This window comes from Camelus dromedarius, chromosome 6 (assembly GCF_036321535.1).
Source record: "Camelus dromedarius isolate mCamDro1 chromosome 6, mCamDro1.pat, whole genome shotgun sequence".
In the NCBI taxonomy this organism is placed as follows: domain Eukaryota; kingdom Metazoa; phylum Chordata; class Mammalia; order Artiodactyla; family Camelidae; genus Camelus; species Camelus dromedarius.
Genome location: NC_087441.1, coordinates 38,631,751 through 38,653,436, shown reverse-complemented (window position 1 = coordinate 38,653,436; position 21,686 = coordinate 38,631,751). Strand labels below are relative to the sequence as shown.

At 42.3% G+C, this 21,686-nt stretch overlaps 1 protein-coding gene across 2 annotated transcripts in view; it reads left to right on the top strand.

Moving 5' to 3' along the window:
- The first annotated feature begins 6,854 nt into the window (after positions 1 to 6,854).
- The window catches only part of DCBLD1 (discoidin, CUB and LCCL domain containing 1), a 53,313-nt gene continuing 38,481 nt past the window's right edge, over positions 6,855 to 21,686 (top strand). For both annotated transcript variants that reach the window (XM_010979187.3, XM_031456216.2), the window contains exon 1: positions 6,855 to 6,989. In XM_010979187.3, the coding sequence (XP_010977489.2) occupies positions 6,908 to 6,989 (82 nt within the window). In that variant the 5' untranslated portion in view covers positions 6,855 to 6,907. The remainder of the gene's footprint in view (positions 6,990 to 21,686) is intronic.

The following is a 21,686-nucleotide window of genomic DNA, read 5'->3' as shown; positions in this document are numbered from 1 at the left end:
CAGGGGGGGCCAGAGAATGGCAGCCACCTCTCCTTGAAAGTTTTTGTTTGCTTGTTCAATGTTTTAAGTTTCCGGTAATGCCTCCAGAGATTACAAAGGATCACCTCCACCTCCCCAGTGGCTCACATTAGCATCAGGATAGCATCCTAGCTGTCCAAGCAGGAAGTACTACAGTCTGTCCAGTCCAGCCTTCTCCTCATAGAGATGAGGAAATTAAAGCTCTAAGGGAGGAGGGGGTGACTTGCGCAGGTCATAGAGTTTGTGGAGCTGGAACTAGACCCAGTTCTCCTTCACTACTTGTCCAAAGCCTTCCCCTTGTCCCCTGTGTCACAAGAACATAAGAGTTGGGGACAGGGTTGGGGCTGGGATGAGGACTGCTGGGTTCCCCAACCCTGTCTCTTACTTCCCCAGCTCCAAGCATGTTGGTTTTAATCTCAGAAGTCATCCTAAAGGTCTAAAGTTCAGTTTCAGCCTCAGAATTGGACCTGCAGCTCCGCACCCAGGGCTTGCTCCCCCAACTGTGGTATCCTCCATGTCCTGCTGTCCTTTCCCTGACAACCCCTTGTTCCTCAAGCTCCCTCTCCAGCTCTTCCTCCCTGGGTTCTAGGCTCAGAAGGAGGGTCCAGAGTAGAGACGGGTGGTAACTTGAGCCTGTTAGCTGAAACTGACACTCAGCTCCCAGGTCCAATTCCAATCCTTGGGTCAATAGTCATGGCTGTTATGAATGAGGCAGAGGGCTCTCCTTTGCTTTGGAGTTCTGAGTGACAGCTGTTAATGATGTGTAATCCCAGGAAGATTTTCCCAAAATACAAGGACCTTAGCCTCCTGGGTGGAAGTGAGCCCCTCCTTCCCCTCCTCACCCAGACAAATGGCTCAGGTCTCTGGACTGAAGGTGGCAACAGTGATGACAGCAAAGCCTAGATCTCCCCTCTTGCAATACACACGGATCAGGTCTGTCCCCTCCATCTGAGTCTCATGCATAGTTAGAGAGTGTAGAAATGGGCCACTGGTTAGTTTTGGGCTCTTAAGCCTGGGGGATGAAGCTGCCCCACTGCATCTCTTCTGTCTCCACTGAATGTATTTGGAAAAAACAGAACAAAATAGAAACTATGCAGTTACCCCCACACCCCATCCAGCATGCCATAGAAAACAAAAATGAAATTTCAAATCCACTTGGGAAACACTAGTTTCAATAAATAAATTTCTTTGCTTCATAGTTTTTCCAGCCTTAGAGTGCTCTGTGAGTGTCCCATAATTAGGTAACAGCTACCATAGAGTTGTCTTAAGTACCAATTCATATCAAGTGTATGAACGTTCCTCAAAAACTATTTTTTAAAACTACACAAATGGATTGCAGGTAAATAGAACTTGAAAATAGGGTTGCGTCTTGAAAGCTAACACCATAAATCAATAGATAATGAATTAGAAACAGGATGAGGATACACGGGAGAAAGTCTGGACAGGAGAAAGCCTGATTATCACAATATATCTAAAGAAGAAATGGAAATTAGAGAAAGGCCAGTATAGGAGGCAAGTGGACATAGTGCTCTGTTAAGCTCTGCACTGGGAGAGGCTTTGACCTGCCTAATCTAGCTCTTTAGTGCTGGTGGCAGAAATATCCACATGCGAGTGACAAAGATGGCTCTCCCTGACCAAACTGAAGTCAAGCTCTTCCTATTACAGAATTGGTCGACTAGACCTGCGCCAGGGTTCTAGCCAGGAGTCTCAGCCAGGAAGGTTGTTTTCTGTCGGATTTGTGTAGCCAATAAAGGATACTGAGACTGAAACAGCACAAGCTTTATTCAATGGCCAAAGAATGGAGAAGTGGGAACCTAGTTTGCAAATCAACTTCTCAACCCAGTTTGGGTGGAGACACCAAATATATAGGAGGACCAAGGTAAAAGGGAGGGAACTGGAAAAAGTGGGAGGAATATTCATAACTTATCTGAGAACAGGGGTGTTTTGGACCCAGAACTGATGCAACCCTCCTTTTCAATCCTTGTGTGGGCTTTTCTGGTTGTCATGGCAACCGTCAACTGTCATGGCACTGGTGGGTGTGTCATTTAGCCCATGCTAATATATTACACCAAGTGTATGGTGAGGCTCAAGATCTACTGGAAGTCAAATCTCCCACCATCTTGAGCCTAGTTGGTTCTAACCAGTTCCCGTTTTTTCCTCTTTGCAGCTTCCTCTTGAAACTTAGATAAAAGTAATTGGTTTCCATTCAAGGGAGGAGCAGGTATATGATTCTGGGCAACAGCCTTGGTAACACTCTGAGCCGCCTTTTTGACTGTGCCTTATCCTTGGGTCCTCTCTGGTCTGCTTAGTCTGGTTTTAGCAAGACTTCTGCTAAATCAGTTTAGAGAAAATCCCCCACCCTTGATATCTGATCAAGTTCCTCATTCCCCACTTCTGATGCCTAAATCCTCGACCTGCCTTCAGTAGGAATCCTGTTAAGTGGGTTTAATAAGAATCCCCCTACGCTTAATGTCTCCTCTTAGTAATGTCCCATCCAGTCCCACATCACTCTGCTTCTGGGCTCAAAATCCCCAGGTGTCTTTGCCTTATTCAGAGGTGGTGCTGACCTCTCTCTCCTATTACAATAGTCCTGAACAAAGTCTCCCTTACAGTTCTAATAAGTGTCAAAATAATACTGTACTTCAATAAGGGTGAGGGGTGGGAAGTATAAGCAGCCTTACTTCATTGCCTTCAAACATTAGAACCACTCAAATAATTAGCCTTGCTTTTCTTTTATGTTCTAATAACCTCTGATAGAGTCTAGCTTCCAAAGTCGTTTTCATGCTGAAGAGGATGTCCTTCACCATTTTATAGTTATCACTGTTAATTAATAAATTGGCATTGACACAACATTGTAAAATGACTATAACTCAATAAAAAATGTTAAAAAATACAAAACTTAAAAAAAATTGGCATTGATGCTGGTTTATATACTTCTGTGATTATCATGGAGCAGTATCCCCAAGGTCAGGCACACTGACAAAAATCGAGTTTCTGGGCCCACAAAAGAGGGGACTGGAAGGTGAGACTTGGCCACAGTGAGCTACAGCATTTAAGAATTCCTAGTGAAACTCAGCAACCCATGTTTTTGAAAAGTCAATAGGGAGTTAGAGGTGAGAAGTAATGTGGGTGATACAAATTATTTGGGCCATTGAATTTAAAATTTAATCTCTCTTCTCTCTCATGGTTTACATTCTAAGACTCAGTCTGTCTTGTGTTTCTACCCTTTATCTCTCAGATTGGCCCGCGGCTTTATCCTTACCTGGGGATATTGTTAAAGTGCAGATTCTGGTTCAGAGGTCCTGGTGGGGGTGGGGACAGGAGTCTGTGTTTCTCGAAAGCTCCCAGGTGTTGCAGACATTGCTGGTCTGGGGACCCCCAACTTTGAGTACAAGGGGTGAGGTGTATTCATCTCTAGTGTGGAGTATTGCCCCAGGCCCCTAACTGGTCTCCCTGCCTCTCTTTCCAATCCATTCCCGACTCTGCAGCCAGTGTGGTCTTTCGAAAATGCAAACCTGAACAAGTTCTGCCAGTTTTCCGATTCCCTTTGCCCTTAGAGCCCTCAGATCCTGCTCCTGCCTCCTCCCCAGATCTCAGGCTCCCACTCTGTCTCAAGCTCACTGCTCCAGCCCGGATGAATTAGGTTTGATTTCAAATAAGTTCCCTGTCATCTTTATTTCTCCGCTTTCTCATGAGTCCTTCTTCTCATCTGCCAAACGTTATTCCTTCTAATTCTCATGCTCACCCCTCCCACACCCTCCTAGGTTTTTGAAATCCAGTTAGATACCTCTCCTCTGTGATTCTGTAACACTGAACCTCTACTATCATTGTACTTATCAAACTATATCATTACTTTGCTCAAATTTCTATCGTTAGAGCATGAATTATGGAAAGAGAGAGGCTTTTGTATTTGTTTTCATTGTATCACCATCACATTGTTTCACATATAGAAAACATTTAAAACATATTTACTGAATTGAGCTGGAAAAGAGAGCGTATTCAGCAAGTAGAAGCCTGTAAGAATTTCAAATTGCTCTCTTTTGTTCTACTCCATAGACCCACAATCAGGGTTACTAAATGTTAAGAACAAAATTGTTTAGATTGTCAAATTGAACCACAATCTAAAGCTTTCTAATTACTTTAGAATAATACTAGCCTTGCAGTTCTGTTGAAATTCTGTCTTACCTAAGCAATACAGGATATATATTTTATATATAAAGCAAGGCAGCCCTGGACAGCTATTCTCTATTTTTACAGAAGAGCTAGCAAATATAAACATAAATTGTAGTCAAAAGTACAAAATAAGGAAAGACTGGATGGTAAGTAGGGGAAGGGGTTAAATGTGAAATAGACTTGTGAGAGACCCTCTTGGGAGATGTTTCATGTGATAAGCAGTTTTTAAATCTTCGTGTGTGAGATGTTGTAGCCAGAGTCTAACAACTATAATTTTTAATGGAATCTTAGAATTTTACATTCAATTCTGAGATTCCATAAGGCATTGTTATTAAAAAAAAGTCAAAATAGTATCAACTCAAGAATAAAACAGGTTCACTCACACGCCTAACATAAGTCTTTGTGGTTGAAGCGTATCAATTCAATGAGGCTTATTTATTTTCTCATATACAAAAATATAATTGATAATCTGTTGTATTTTCACGTTTTTCTTTTGCTATGCTTTTCTTAACTAGAGATTTTCTTTTCTTTTCCTTTTTTTTTTTTTTTTTTTTTTTTTTTTTTTTTTTTAGAGGAAGGAATGGCGAATGAAAATATTAGGATCCACCTGGCATTTTTTGTTGTTGTTTTCTCTCTGTTACCAGATCCTAAATCTCTCCCCTGATCTGGCTCAGGATTCTGGTGTAGAATAGACTGCTGGGTTCCCATCAAGGTACCACCTGAGATGGAAAAGGTTCCCCGCCACCCTCCACCCCTGGAGCCCACCTGCCCCACCCTATGAATTCCTCTGAGGAACAATGCTCCCATTGTCTTTCTTCATTCATAGCTCACAGAGCCACGCCTGTTAGAGGCCAGCAGCAGCTGCCCACATTCACCATCTTAGAATGAAAAGAAGAACCAGGGAAAGCTAGAGTTAGGATCAATTCATCACAGTATCTTTTTATGTTTTGTGTGCAAGAATATTTAATACTAACATGGGTGTGAATTTGCTTTCAATACGAATATGCTAAGCGTATTATTTACTGAGGACCCCTTACATGCTAGAACTTCATCTACGTATTTTATTTCGTCCCTGTGACAGCCAGGAGTATTAGGTGTGTACTCTCCAAGAGACAGGGGCCCAGAGAGAATCAACTCCAGTCAGTGGCCGATCTGAGATTCAGACTTGAATCAGCCTCATTTCTAAAGCCCAACCAAGTTCTTTCCTCTAAGTTCTGCTACCTTCGAGAAAGCAAAGCCTCAAAGTTAATCTCATCTGAAATTTCAACAGCGCTTATACTCTGTTTAAAAACACAGAGTTAAAAAGGAATGCATGTATGAGCAGAATCTATCGGGGGTATCCAGAGAGGAAGTGACGGGCCACTACTGGACTTCGGAGCGGCTGTTTCCTTCCCAACCCCAGTGCTTTCCCCTCTCGGCATGTGCAGGTGTAAGTGTGGCTGAACCTTACCCAGGACAAACGCCGGGCGCCCAGCGGAGCACCACAGGGGATCTGGAGACGTCAGAGAGCCTTTAAAATACGTTTCTTCTGTCCTCGTTCATTGCCATGGCCACGTCCCTATCCAACTACTCGCTAATAGCCGTGTAATTCTCCCCTCTTCCAACCTGCCTTCTCCCAAGCCCTTCTCCACCCCACAGAGAATCGGATCTTGTCACTCCTCCGTGAGATCCTCCCGTGGCTGCTCGTTGCTCCGAGGATCAAGCTGAACGTCATTTACACGTTCTTCCAGGCCCTCCACGTTCCGGCCCCTGCCCTGTGCTCGGGCTTCCGCCTCTGGTCATGTGCCCACCTGTTCGCCCTGCTCCAGCGACCCTGGCTCTTTCCTCCCTCAGCTTCTTTGCACACCGTGTCTGTTCTCTTGTCCTCCGCCTTCTGTTTCCTATCCCCTTTCTGTTTCCCATTCACTCTCCACTTTTTAAGTGAGGCCTTTCCTGGCTAATTCCTACCCCGCAGTTTGGTCACTTGCCATCTAATTAGATCTCCCTGAAGATGCTCCACTAGTACTCTTCGTCATCGATTGCGGTTTGTATTGCATACTTGACTGATTATTTTTAACGTCTGCAAGTGTCACAAGGTTTAGCACTGTGTCTGGCAGGCACACTTTTGGAATAACTTTCGAATGAATGAATGAATGAATGAATGAATGGAGGGACTTGAACTGGATCTTGTCACCATCATCTTTCTCTCTGACAATATTTCGAGTCCCCCAGGGCTGCAGTCAATGGCATGCCCACCCCCGTGGAATTGGCAAAGCCCCAGAGGAGAGTAATCTTTCTGGAGCGCCCACCACGCGCTCGGGCACTCTGGGGACGACCAGGGCACAGCGCGGCTCCGGGCAGGTCTCACGGCCAGGAGTCCTGCAGGTTTGCAGGTTCACGTGCACTGGGGGAGAAGGGCGGAGGAAAAGGAGAGTGAAGCAGAGAGCGCCCGGCACCTAGAGGGGAGCGCGGGCGGCGCGGGGTTCGCCTCCACCCCAGCGGCCTGCCGCCGCCCGGGAGCGACTTCCTCCTCGGGGGCCGGCGCGCGGGGCGGGGCGGGGCGGGGCGGGAGACGCCCCCGCCGGGCTGGGCCCCCGGCCGCCCCAATGAGATTCGGTGCCGGAGCCGCGGCTGCGCCCAGTCCCGGCGCCGCGCTCGGCCGCGGAGGAGGCGGCCCGGCCCGGGCTGCGGCCGCCGAGGGGAGGCCGAGCCTGCCAAGTTGGCGCCCGGCGGAGCCATGGTGGCCGGCGCCCGCAGCGACCTCCTGGCCCTGCTGCTCGCCGTCTCCGCGCCGTTTTGGCTCCAGGCGGAGGAGCTGGGTGAGTGGAGCGCGTCCCGCGGGCGGCGGGCTGGGCCTGTCGGGACCGCGCTCGGGAGGAAGTCGGGGTCGCCGCCTGCTCCCTGCGGAGTCCTGGACTCTTCTGGCCGACGGCCTCTCGACTGTAGAATAAGTTACTGCAGTCGGCATCGCTCCCCACCAGACTCCTAACTTCGCCCCCAAACAGGAGGATCAACTTGGCGCCTCCCCACTTTCTCTCTCCGCAGCCCCGCTCACTTAGTTTCCAGACTTCCTGACTCTGCCGACCCCGTGGGAACTGACTTGGCCCGGGGGCCGCGAGCTGACGACCCCAGCCGTCTTAGGGAGAGTCCAGTACGGGGACGCTCGTCTCCAGGCTCCTTTGCACAGAGCTGCCCAGCAGCTGGGCAGCCGGGCTTCCCCAGTCGCCTCTACTCCCTGCGGGGCTGGAATCCTAGCGTGTGCGTTTGTGGCTTGCACGGAATGGTCGGGACATGTTTTCCCGAGGTCGGCCTGGGAAGCCGGCAGCCCGACCGCGCGGCTCCTCGCCAGTGTGAGTGTGCCCCTTGCGCCCCAACTCGGACCCCGGGGCTCGGTTCCTTCTTGGGTGTATGAGAGAGTCGACCAGGCTGATTTTCCCCTGGACCTGGTCCTTGGCTTCAAGTTGGACCTAATGAGCCCACAACCGGGTTTACATATCCAACAGATGAAAGCAGTTAAGCCGTTTTACCAGCCATAGGCAAATCCTTGTGATTTAGTTCTTTATTGATAGCAAGGGGCAGCTTTCTGCGAAGTTTTTCAATTGTTTCCCTCCTCCCCTACTTCTTTCCTTCTACAGCTGATGGCAGTGAGTCTATCCAGAATATCTTGACTGCCCCACACCCCTGCCCTGTGTTTTCTAATGAGACAAGAATCAAAACTAAAAACTAAGTCAAATGCTGGCATTTTTGTGTTTTCACTGAACCATGTATCCATTCCCAGTCGGCAACATTGATACACAAGATGTTCGTAGTGGTTCCTAAGTTTGTTTACATACCAATTTGTTAGGGGGAAAAAGCGCTTAAATTTAGACAAAATATGGCTTGCCACTGTAGCAGAATGCTGAGCATATCATAAAATTTTAATAATTATGTATGCTTTTAGTAAATATGTAGGATTTTGATCATGGGTGTTTTAAGCACTTGAAAATGTTTCTCAAGTCACTTGGAAGATGCAGCTTTAAATGCATCTATGAATGGTACAATTTGTCCCTGTACTGATCTGGCCAAAGCTGTCACTTATCTTTTCAAATGAAGTTTCAGATGACTTCTGAAACTGGGTCCACTTTATAGAGTAGTTCTCTGGAAACAAGAGTGATTGCTTAGATTCCTAGAGCTTGAAATTTGAGATTTTATTGCACATGACTGATGGAAGAGGATGTTATTGAAGTTTCCATGAAGCATCCTATATATTTAGGATATTAAAAGAACCAGTAAAGGTATAGATATTCAACCACAAAAGAAGTGAAACATAGATTTGGATCATTTCCTGAAAAAAATCTCCTAGAATCTAGAGTTTTGATATCTCTTGAGTGAAAAGGCATTATCTGTGATTTAAAAGTATTTCTCAAAACTCTGATTTTTTTTCCGCTTTAGCCCTTGGGTCTCTGGTTTTTTCAAGCTTCTGTAAATTTAAGCATGCACACCCATTTTAGGTTTTGAGATATGCTACTGGACGCGTAGTTGGATGGTCGTAAGTGAAATCAGTGCTCTCAGTGTTTAGAAGATAAGAGGGTAGCCTTAGCATAACAGTCTGGTTTTGATGAGAAGACACTGTATTCCATTTTACCTTCATTGTTCTTGGAGTCAACTTAGTCTGGTGCTTCTTGGCTCCCCAGCCTGACGGATCACCACTCTCCCCAGAAGCTTTAGAAAGCCTCAACCCGGTTGTGAATCAAAATGTCCAGTGGGTGGGGCCTGGGAATATGCACTTTAAAAAAGTTCCCACAGGTAATTCTGATTCAAATCAGCTTTGAGACTGTTGAAACATCTGATAATGTTAGAGCTATGATAATATGTTACTACCATTTGTGTTACAGACCATTTAATTATTAGACTTTTATTCATTGTGTTATGTTTCAAGAAACAAATTTGGTAAATTAATCTGAATATTTATAAGTCTGGTCAAAGAAATTATTCAAATTTTTAAAGTCAGTGTGGTGACCCCATGAAACTATACTGATTCCTCTGTAGGGCTGCTGCTTGCCTGTATGGTGTTTTTGCTCAATTTATTAAAAAAATCTCGTCTTTCTGAATTCACAGCCAGCCAGACTCTAGGCACTAGGGCTTGATGAGCAGAGTTCGGGCTGACTTTCACTCTTTCTTATGCCCTGCTCCTCTGAACTCACTTAACTAAAGTTAGGTATTCACAAAGATTGTTTCATGTGATTGTGACCTTACATAATATCACATGGAAGTTGATTGTTAGCACTGATTCAATTGTATAAATCCAGAGCCTTGGACTTAGATCTTCTTACTTTGATTATAAGTTTTGTGCAATAAAATACCCTTAATTCATGTGAGGAATTTGTGTTCAAAATCCCTGATTCTCTCTTCACCAAAATATGTGGAAATGGATGTTAAAGATTTCCTCCTTGTGATTTAAGCATTAGATAAAGCATAAAAATAAGCAGTTAATCTCTGAGGAAACTTCTAAACATAGAATTGGATATATAAAAATTGCTTAAAAAATTCTGCCCAACTCTAACTTTTTACTTTGGGAAGGCCTGTTTTTAAATCATCACTCCTTTATATTTGGTTCGACAGGGGACGACTGATGTCTGATGTTTTGGGTGAATGGCTTTTTTAAAAGTAAGCACAAGTTTATTTTGGCACCTTCTGCACCAGTGTATGCACTCGCCCCAGACTTTAACCTTCATGTCAAAGATCTGGGATTCAGTCACTCGTTGATTGTAAGTTCCTGAGGGCAGCAACTGGAATTGTATTTATTGTCACAGCACCTGACCAAAGTGCTCAATAAATGTTTGAGTTGAATTAAACAATTTCTTTATATTTAGATATTTTCAAGTTATGTCCTAATTAGTGGAAACTAAGTAATAAAGAATCTACCAAAGCTCTTTACGAAGGTACAGCTGGTGTTTGCACTAGTTAATTTTGTTTAGCCATCCCAGCTCTTGGCATGCTTATTTTTGCCTTTTAAATGCAAGTACAGCAGACAGATGGGAGCATGGCCGGCAGAACAGTATGTACCATATCTTCTGCCTCTACTAGATGTAATTTGTAACTAACACTCTGAAACATTGTTATACCATGTATTTCAGGAAAAAAATTGTGCTAAAGGATTCATTAAACTCATCAAAGGGTGTTATGAAAGCAGGATTTGAACTCTGAGTAGTGTCACAAACTGTTTTTATTAACTTTTCAAAAGCTGAATCCTTTAACCTATGGTACTATAGCAGACTTGAAAAGTCATAAAAAACCACGGTTTGGAAATAAGCAAGATATCTGACATTTATCAAAAGTTATGTTTTTATTTTTAAGATGCATAGGGAAATTAAATAAATTGCAGCATTTAGCAAAGGTTTGAGTCATATTAAGGCGGGGGGAACTTGTTTAGGGAAATATTTCCTATATAGAGTTTTGGACTTACTGCTATGTGTGTCCTACAGTATGAAGTCAGCTCTATACATATTAGAGCAACCAGTTGTTTTGCATTTTTAGGTTTTGTGTATTAGCTCCTTATCTGGAATTGCACTTAGCACATAGAGAGAACTCAATAAATGTCAGCTCTCTCACTAATCTCCCCCTGTGAGAATGTCAGGTCCAGGAGAAGCTTTGTGCCTTGCACAGTGGCCAGTGCCTACCTGATGGGTGCTCAGGGAGGACCTGGGGAGAAGGCAGTGAAAACACAGTCCCTGACCTGTTGTTAAAAACTCAGAGCTGACTGCAGTTGAGAATCAAACCCTGAACGAGACAAAGTAACGAAGTTTTATGTCTAGTCCAACATTGTTTGTAAATAGTCTGAAAAGAAGGATTTAAAGGAGAGGAACTCATTCTGGTATATTCAAAGTCTGGCACTGAAGATGAAAAATGTTGCCAGACTTCCAGATTTTTTTTCTTTAGACTGTGGAGTAATTTTGCATGTTTGCAATTGAATAGTCATGTTGATATCATCTTCCAGATGTTCATTCTCTGCTTTGTATATAAATTTAAAAAAAATAGTTGTCTGCCTCATGGGTGGGGGAGTGAGAGAGACTTCAGCTGATGAGAAAAACACCACATGTTGATTTTTAACCCAAAGTGGAAATAAATTCTGTGAGCCATAAGGTGCTGAGTCTGGAACCAAATGCCTAACTTGCCTTACAGTGGGAGTTGAAGAGGAGGGTTCTTTGAGGGGAGGGAGGAAAATAGGAGGAAAGTCTAAGATCCATGAGAGCAGGGACCGAACTTTTAATTCCCACCAGCACCGGGTGCAGGGCCTGGCCGATAACAGGCTGATGAGTATTTCCTGAGTCAGTGCATGAACTGGGGCTGCCATTTGAGAGAATGAGATGAAGGCTCATAGTCATCGAGGTGTTTTAAATCACATACATGACTGTTGTGATGTCTTTAGAAACACCATACCTGTGTTCAAGAAAATAACTAAATTCAACCCAGAAAAGGTCTGGGAACCTCGGAGACTCCTTTTCAAGGCAACGCCAGAAACGCTGCCATGAGTTAGGTGCCCACAGTCTTGAGAACGGGAGCAGGTGTTACACGTTTAGCCCAGGTGAGCCAGTGGTCTTCTGAGATCTGCGGATGCTTATACATTGGGGGCATCAGGGGCCTGCTTCATCTCGAAGGTCATTTGGGGACTGTGCTTAGGCATTTGTGACATTAGCAGCAGTTAAGCCATGTAGTCAGGTATGCCTTGACCATTTAATGCCATTTCTGCTTAATTTATTAACCTAGTTTTCACAGACTGTCTCCTTGGGAGTCGTAATCCCTCATATTTGCCGAAGTGTCTTTGTCTTGTAAATCCTTGTATGTGGTCGTGTTAATTTTATGTGGCTACATTTCATGATTGGGAGTGTTTAGGGGATGTACCTAAAGGGTGTGTGTAAATGATTTTTATGGAGCACTCTATTCGTGAAAAAAGGAAAAGAAAACAAAACTTATTTTCACTATTATTTCCGACAAAGAGCAAGGCCAGTATTTATTAAAGGTTTCTGGACAGCCAGAAATTTCAGGCTCTGCGTGTTAGCAAGATCCCCAGGAGGTTGCTGTGTCCAACGAAGTTTGAGAAGCAGCCCTTTAATCTACTGAAACTTTAATTTACAAAGCATCTTTGGTGCTACTCCAAGAGAAGAACCTTTGTTGAAAGTAAAATAGTTGCCCCTCAGACTGTTCCTTTAATAGCTTACTTTAGTAATTAAAGAGAGAGAGCGGTGGAATTTCTCATAAGATTTACAAAAAACCTTGAATGAAACATGGCAGGCTTCTTGTGTTAATTTTGAGACCTAAAGAAGTAGGACTATGAATAAATAATTGTGATGTGGGTTTTAATACCAGTTGTGCTGCTTAGCGGTAGTGTGATGTTGGGTACTGTCTTAAATCTCTCTGCCTCAGTTTCCTCACCTCTAAAATGGGTGACCAGCAAGTGCAGCCTTGGTGCTTGGTCTCTGGAGTGAGACAGGTGAGGTTCAGATGCCAGCTCAGCCCTTGGGGCTGAGTTTCTCAGCTGCTGAGAGCCTCAGTGTCTTCACACGTAAACAGGAATAGTAGGAGGGGGAAAGTGTGCTGTGCACATCTTGGGCCGTAATGGAAATGTTGTCTTGTAAGCTATGGGGTATGTACTTGGATGTTTGAGATATTACACTTTATATACAGCTCTCTGTATGTATGCCTGTTTGTATGAAGTGTTCCATAACTTTTGAAAAGGAAATCATCCTTTGATATTATCCTAATAATCATCCTAATTAATAATCATCCTAATAGTATCACCCATCAAATATGATTGTCTGGATGATTAAATAAGATAATATAAAGTCTCTTCAAACACTCAGGATCTGTCACCTTTTACAATAAATGCTAAGTATGAGAAAGAGTCCTTTTTCAATTAATTTTATTATTTTTTTTCCTGTTCCAATAACTTTTTGGTTCTCATTAATTAAAAAAAAATCTGTCAAAGTGAAAACCCTTGTGTATATGGGAGAACATGAGAGAAACATTTACAGTTTCAACTTTTAAAACTTAGACAAGCTTTGTACTTGGTGATATTGGAATTCTTGGACACCAGAGAGAAAAGTCAGTATCCAGTTTTGCTTTCTGTGACTGTTGGCGATATGCATATTTAACATGGAAGCGAAGTTAGAAAATATGGCCCGTTGTAGAGACAGGAGGATTGCTCGTATTTATCCTCAGCTTCAGCAACGTCGCTGTGGACGTTACATCAGCCTCCTGATGTTACTAGTAAACGGTAAACGTCAGCAGCCCCTTTTCTCCAACTTCCTCATCTTGAGTATCTATTTAGCAGGGATGAAACAGTCATCTTAGACTTGCTATGCTATGCAAAAAAGGTGGTTTTTTGTGTGTTTTCTTTTACATTTTCATCTGTGAAATTAAGAAACTTCTCTCAAACACCGTGTTCAATTAATTGCCAATTCCCCTTGTAACTTGGTAGCAGCAGTGTGAGGTTTTGCTTTTGAATGTCTATCACATAGGACAATTTCATTATCATTTTTAGAATTCTAAAGGCCAAAATTCATGTCTCTACCTCTGATCTTTAATCCCAGAAGCCCTGTTACAGAGTCTCTCTGTAAGTACCACTTTTGTGAGCCTGTGCAGGAGCCAGCCTGTGCGTCCCACTACACCCAGGAGATGCTGTTGAGCGGAATTCCCTGGGAATGTTGCAGGCTGCATCCTCTGTTAGAGTTTCACATGCACTGCAAGGGCTTTGAGATGTCCTGTGATGAATGAAAAGGCGGAATTCTGTAAGCTTATTTCTCTTACACCTCTTTATTTGGAGACGAGGGTGTGACCTTTTTGTAAACCCTCTAGGGCTGAGGGATCCACAGTGCCTACTTTGAGAGATGCTGACCTAGCAGTTAGTAGGCCCCAGGTAAATCCTGGGGGATACATTCCAGTTAGACTTTCCAGCAATTCCTAGCTTTTAGCACGTGCATCCTCATTCATCCTTACCAGGCCCTGTTATGGTTGATCATTTTGAAGATGAGGAAAACTGATTGGAACAGACAAAATACGGAACTTCGTAGGATTGTAGAGCCAACGAGTGCTGGAATTTGGATGAAGTCAGCTAATTCAAAGCAATATCCTTGATACTTTACTATGTGTATTATTTTAAAATAAAAATATAGTAATTACAGTATATTGAATTCTCACTATATGCTAGCCTGTGTGGTCAGTGCTTTACTAGTGTTGTAGGGTTTGATGCGCATGATAACCCTGTGATTTGGGCACCATCGCTGTCTCTATATGACAGAGGATGAATTGAAACTTGGAGAGGTACAGGGACTCCCCCAGGGCCACACAGTTCCCAAGGACACAGGAACCCAGGTCACAACCACTGTGCTCTGTCACCTCCCAAGTGTATGGGAATAATTTACGAAATTAGAAAAACAATAGGCATGCAAACCCTTTTAACCCCCTACTTCCACAACCCCTTTCAATGATCTTTTTTCCTTTTAGTAGGAGTCACAGGACTGGAGGACTACAGAATTTTCACTGATTTTACTTATAAAGCACATTAAAGAATAGCATTAAACTAGGTTTTCAGATTTTTATTTCCATTGGGCATAAATGATGCTTTTTAATATGTTAAGGTTAAAATTATTGATGTCTTTGCGCACTGATGGAAATAGTCTCCCATTATGTAGGGGCTTTTGGATAGGACCTCTTGAAATGATTTGTTTCATTTTCATGCATTCAAATTGGTTTATTTTAAGTGATTTTTTAGCTGATAGGAAACACTGTGTTGAAGAGTTTACATGGAGAGACTTTTGTCAATAAATCCCTTGTGTTTTCCTTTTATTATACTTTCATATGTTTTTTTGTCTGCTAAGACCAAAGTATCATCTCCATTAGATTATTGGTTATGCCTTTAGCATCTATTTTATATGTGGTGAGAATAAGGTTTAAAGAGATGATAAACAGTTTTGCAGAACTTGATCTCGTGTTTCTAGTCTATAGCTGTAATTTTCAGCATAGTATTATCCATTTTCCTTTTAGGAAAAGTAAGGTTTTGAATAATTGAAGTTTTACCATCATAAATTCAGTTTTACTCTTTTTATTCTCACATGGAAGAAAAAGGCTCTCCTGCCTTTGTTCTTCCATTTCTTTCCAGGTAACGCATAAAGTACAAAAGTTGAGCACAATTGGAGAAGAACACGCTTTATGAGAGCAGGGGGCTGACAGTGAAATTAGTAATACTTTGGAAAAGCTGATGGCCTTACCATCAGACAGAGAGCTCTCTAGACATTGCAGGCTCCCTTTTGTGGTTGAAAAGATCATAGTCATCACGGGCTCACTTGCTCTCACACATGGGAAGGAATTTTCTCACACCCACACATGGGTGATGGTGTCTGTGTTGAGACCTGTCGTAACTTGAACATCAGGAAGAGCAAGGACACTGTCATGAAATCATGGTTCTAGAAACGGTTTCACTTGTGGTGTTTTAGAGCACTGTTTCCCAACCTGCAGCTTGTAACCCATTTCCTAGGTGATACAGTCACTTCCATTGGCACCACCAGCATGCTTTTAATTGAAAAAAGAAATGAATAGATAGGAAATATCACAGTGCATTCCATATAATCAAAAGTATTATAACATTAGACTTCTGTTATTTACACAGCTGTCTGCATGTGTGCTTACTTAGATTGTGATGAGAAAAATCTGTATTCTAACTATGGGTCATAATAAAATAAGTTTGAAGCCTGCTGTCTTATTTTATGGGCTATTAATAATTAATCTTAAAAGTACTTTTGCACTGTTTGTTTTACTTCATCCAAATAATTTTCCAACAAGTGCAATTCAGTTGAAAGTTTTCTTTTAAAGCCTAAATTCATTCTTTGTAGTATTGCAGAACTTAGTCCATACCAGGTATATCTTAATTTTACTTTGCTGTTAGTGGAACTTGATTTCTTATCAAAAGGAAATAGTCTTTTAAGGAAGTTATTGCTTTCCTGTCTTAGTGGGGGGAATTGGTGTAGACTAAATAAATGGTTGACTCGTGCAGACAAGCATCTTGGATTTGTTTTAAGCTTATTTAGAAAATACTCTGTATAGCCATACTTCCTAAATGGCTGATGTTAGAGGCTGAAAAGCAGAGGCATAGCCATTCATTCCAGGCATTTGGAGACCAGATATTGTGTCCATTATCTGTTTTTTGGACTTGTCACTTTACTGTCAAGAATTACTTGTTAACTTACCTCTCTCTCCCCTTGATCGTGAGCTCCTTCAAATGGGAGCTGCATTATACTAAGTTTTGAGCTGTTTGTTGAGTAAGTTTTTAATGACAGTTTGGGTATATTGGTTTACAGAGATTCTTCCAGTCTATATACCTTAAGACTAATGCTGAAAGTAGCCTTTAATGTGACAAAGAACATTAGGTGGATTTGGTCATTTTCATTATATTGTTTTTCTGGTTTATATATAATATATTCATATTGCAGAAAATAAATATATAAATAAAATGGAAATCAATTCTAATCCCACATCATAAAAATAAACGCTTTAAACCTTTTTTTCCCTCACATCTATGTACTCTGTTTTAAAAATTAAATAGTCTTCTAAGACAAAACTTTAACTTTTCCATAATATCAAATTGCTTGGCGCTATCATAGTCTGACTCTTCTAATTCAGATTGTTTCCAAAGGCTTAGAATGAAAATGCTTAAATTTGGGGTAGAAATCACTTGGGGAGTTATAAAGTATTGAGTACTTGTGGCTTTTTTCAAAATCTAAACTTCATCCATCCGGTTTTATTTTTGTAAATTGTTTTGAGGAGGTGGTTGGTCAGTCTCACAAACCAGCTGTGGCTCCTAGCAGACCTCAGGATTTGGGCCCATTGTGGGTGGACCACCCTTCAAATATTCTAAAGTGTGGAGCTTTCAGTCTCAGGAGAGGAGGAAATGATACATAGCTGAGTCATCATATGCTTTGACAACTGAACTATAGATCAAAGGAAGGAGAAGATAGACGTCTTATGGGAGCCACTTTTGAAGAGTGGACAGATTCCTTGTGGCGAAGCTTCCCCCTCCCCATCTTGCCACATGCCACCCTTTGATGGTAGGTAGGTGTCAGTTCAGTGTCCCTGTCCCCTCACACTGGCTCACTGCCCTGAATCCTCCCAGTGCCATGCAGAGCTTAATCATAAAACCAAGATTGTGTTTTTTCCCTTAAAGATTGACCTTTATTTCTTTTCATTTTAATTAAAAAAAAAAAAGCTCGTGAATCCTCATCATCCAGGTAACCATCAATATTTTCCTATTTTTTTCATTGATTTTCCTCTCTCCCTTTTTTGCTGAAGTATTTTATGGCAAATCCCAGACCTCTTGCCATTATGTATTTTAGCCTTATATATGCTAGTAGGCATCCCTAAAAAAAAAAGATATTTTCTTACCATTTCTAACATCAATACCATTATCACACCTAATAAAGTAAATAATACTTCCCTGATATTATTTAATACCCCAACTATCCTTTTAAAATGGTTTTTTAAGATTGGATTTTTAAATCAGGGCCCACAAGATTCACTTAGTGGTTGTGGTTCTTAGTTTCTTTAATCTAAAATAAACGCTTTTTAAAACGTCCTTTCATACAGTTCATTGTTGAAGAAACTGGGTCAGTTGTACCTAGAATGACACAGCCTGGATTCGGCTAATGACTTCCTCATGGTGTCAGTACACTTGTGCTTCTACCCTCTGCATTTCCTGTAGACTGAAGTGAGACCTAAAGGCTTGATGAGATTCAGGGTCAATTATTAATTCACTTGTTTTGCTTTTTGGCTAGAGTACTTCATAGGTGTTGGTGTTTAGAGCACAGTGTCCTGTGAGGAGACACGTAATAACTGTTGCCTCACTCGTAGTCCTGCCGAGGTCCATCGGTGAGTACAGGTGGTGACCTGCCTGATCCTTTCATTTTAAAGTTTCTCAACCTTCTGCCCAGGAGTTTTCCATCTCTTTATGACCATTGCCAGGGTCAGTTACATCTTATCAGGGAGCTGTTCATTTTAATAGACGAATGTTGTAAAAGTATCTAAAGAGGTCTGGGAGGGCAGCAGTTCAGGTGGTTTTCCAAGACTAAACACAAATACACGTGCGTTACAAAGTCAAATCAAGAGGTGAGACAAAAGCATTTTTAAACTCCTAAAGCCATTACTGGATCACCTGGGCATTGTCGTCTGGGATCCACCATTGGCTGAGTAGCCTTACAGAAAGTCCATAGGCATCTTGTTTGCTCATCTGTAAACTGAGGATGGATGTTGAACCCCCTCAGACTCAACACCCCATGCCCCTTAGGTAACTGTGAGAACTTGGTTAACCTATTTGATACAGAGAGATTTTAGAATAAAAGTGGCCTCGTTTATTAGTTGTCATTCCATAGAGATCATTTCAGTGCAAGCTGGTATAAATACATTAATTAAAACTAATTTAAATAGGCAAAACGTACAGGACCACAAAATCCAAACAGTAAAGTATAAAATACAAAATAAAAGCCCCTTCTTTTCACACCTTGCCAGCCAAACTTAACCAGACTAACAGGGTGTGGTTTTTTTCCTTCAATTTTTTAATTAAAATTTTTATTCTGAGGTAATCATAGATCACATGCAGTTGTAAGAAATAATGCAGAGAGGCAGTGTGTACCCTTTACCTAGTTTCCCCTGCGATAACATCACGCCAAACTGCACTGTAATGTTACAACCACAGTATTGATGTTGATACACTACATATGGAACACAAACTGATAGATTTTTAAATAGCTCTTGTCTTCTTTGTCAGTGGTTCTTGGTTAGAGTTAGGCCCCGGGTGAAGCTACAAGAGTGTTAGGATGAGCTCATGGGAATCGTGCTTCTCTGTTGTTTTCATTTGCATGCATCTTACTCAATACATGATACCGGAGGCATTTTCTCTCCCTCGAAGCTTTTCATTTCCCTTTGGCATATTTCTACTTCTTTGTGTCCTCGGTTTTAGTGAGATATAATTGATGTATGATATTGTGTAAGTTTAAGTCTGCAGTGTATTGGTTTTATACATTTATGTATTTCAAAGTTATTTACCACCGTAGCATCCCCTGACACCACATCACCTCGCATAATACTGTTCCCTTTTTGTGGTGAGAACATTCAAGAGCAGCTCTCTTAGCAACTTCCAATTATCGTATATAATGTTGTTAAATATATGTAGTCCTTTGAAGTCATCAAAACTGTAGAAAAACAATAGGTTGAAAATTGCTGATGTCTTTAATACCGTGGAATCAATTTATTGTATTAGTGCTTGCCCCGGAAAACTCCATCGTCTTCCATAGGCAAGAGGGAGACTGCAACCTCTGATGACAGTTTTCTTTTTAATAAATTAGAACTTAGCAGTTCCTTTCAGGTTTTTTTGGCAGACCAAAGACCTAGTTTCATTCTGATAGTTGATGGAAAAGGGAAACTTTTCCAGGAAGGCACAGCTACCCCGCATAAAGTAATGACAGGAGTGCGGAAGCCTTAAACCTGCTTACACTCTGCCAGTGTCACTGGGCAGAATGGGTTTCCCCTTGGGCTTTAGAGTAGAAGGCATCGGAAAGAAGTGTGATTGCAGGCTTGCGTAACGGACACCCTGGGATTTTCCTTTGTCATGACTTGTCACTTAAATAAAATTTAGAATAAAGTAATCATGTGTAGGCTGATTCCCATGTACTTGATCCACATTTTATATTTAGCTGTGTTTTCTAGGAAAAAGACTTCACTTGCTCTTCTCTTACAAAAGCAGAATTTCATGGTATTAAGAAAAGAGGCATGGAAGTGTTTGACCAGCTGGTATGCTGGTGGCTTAGAGAGGGTTAGTTGTGTGTATATTTATATTCATAATTGGACACTGGTTACCCTAGTGTCGTTTTATCAGAGCACTCAAAACCAGTGGGACAAGTCATAGTGATGAGGGACCAGGAGCTGGTGGGGAGCTAGGGTATCTGTCTCCTTTAAAGGGGCAGCCACCCCCTTTAATGGGCATCACTAGCCCTGTGAGAATGCCTGTTGGCATGGTTGCCATGTCTTATAGTTTCCAAGAGATATTGTGAATTGGGTCTGTTTTTTACAAAATTTAATTCAAATTTTAAATCAAAACTGTGCACTTTGTGCTTCTCTGTACCATATACTTTGCTCTAGTATAATTTCCATTTAATTCTCAACAATTTTATCCTTCCTGCCAGAGAGCCAGGACACATAGCTATCACCTCAAACTTAATGACCAAACTTACAACCTTAGTCCCCAAACCTGCTTGCCTTCTGGGCTTCCCTTTCTGTCATATTAGCTTCATTACTGGACTCAAAATCTCAATGTTTTTTTTCCCTCCCCTCTCATCTTGTCTTTCCCACTATAATTAGTCAAAACCCGAGTCTTAATTTTTTTTCTTGTGAACTTTCCCGTTTTTCTTTCCCTTCCCAACCCAGCCACCCCATTCCTCTCCCTCCTACTGCTCTTCCGATGCAGACTCTCCTGCGTGCTGGTTCCTGTGGCAAATCTTTTTCAAATACCCCTTCCTTATCTCCCTCCTCAAGCCCTCTGTGGGCCCCTATGTCCTACTGTATAAATTCCACAGCTGCCTCTGCCCGGACCTCCGGGTTGCAGAGTGGTTTTATCTCAGCTGTCTATCTGCATTCCCCCCTGGTATTCTGTAACACATTGCTTCTTGAGGTCAACTCTCCCCCAGTCCAAACTCCCTGCTTGGAATCTTGTGGGAGTTTCTGCATAATAGGTGGGTCCTCCTGCTGATTTGGGTCAGATTCTGCAGTTCTCCCCAACTCCTTATTTTGACGAGGCCTCCATCATCTTTTGGGCTGCAAGCCTCAGGGCAGGAAGAGGGTGGAATAAAGGAAGACCCCCCGGTGAATCTTCAGCAGTGCATAGGCTGGAGAAGGAAGAAGGCCTCCCTGGGCTTCAGATTCCCAGGATACCCACGTTGGGGCTTCTCCATAGGAAGCTTCGGGATACTGAGGCCGTCTTTTACCACTGCAGGGAGTTCCTTCTCCAGCAGATTTCTGCTTTCTCTCCCTTCAGCAGAAGGCAGAACTTCTGCCTTTGTTTCGGTGAAGCTGAACTCACCACATACATTTTGTAATTTGAATGCAATGTTTGCTCCTTAACCTCGCAGCCCAGCCAGTTGTTCTTGCTGTTAGATATCTGAGTGATTAACTTGGTCACTTTAATTTATGGAGCAACTTATTGGTCAATTGATTAACTTCAGTATTGAGAAAAGTCTTAAGAGAATTTCTTGTTTTAGTGAAGTAGTGATAATTCACTGAAATAGACTCTCTTTTGCCTCTTTGGCACTTTCAAGCTCCTGATACGGTACAGGGCACTTATTATTATAGTTATCTCAACATGTGACTTTCTCCCATCTGACTCTGAGCAGACTCAGCCATTGCTGCATTCATGTGTCAACAGCCAATGCTATGTCTGGTGTGTGGCAAGCACTTAATACAGTAGATCCTTGACACTAATGATACATCCTGAGTCTATC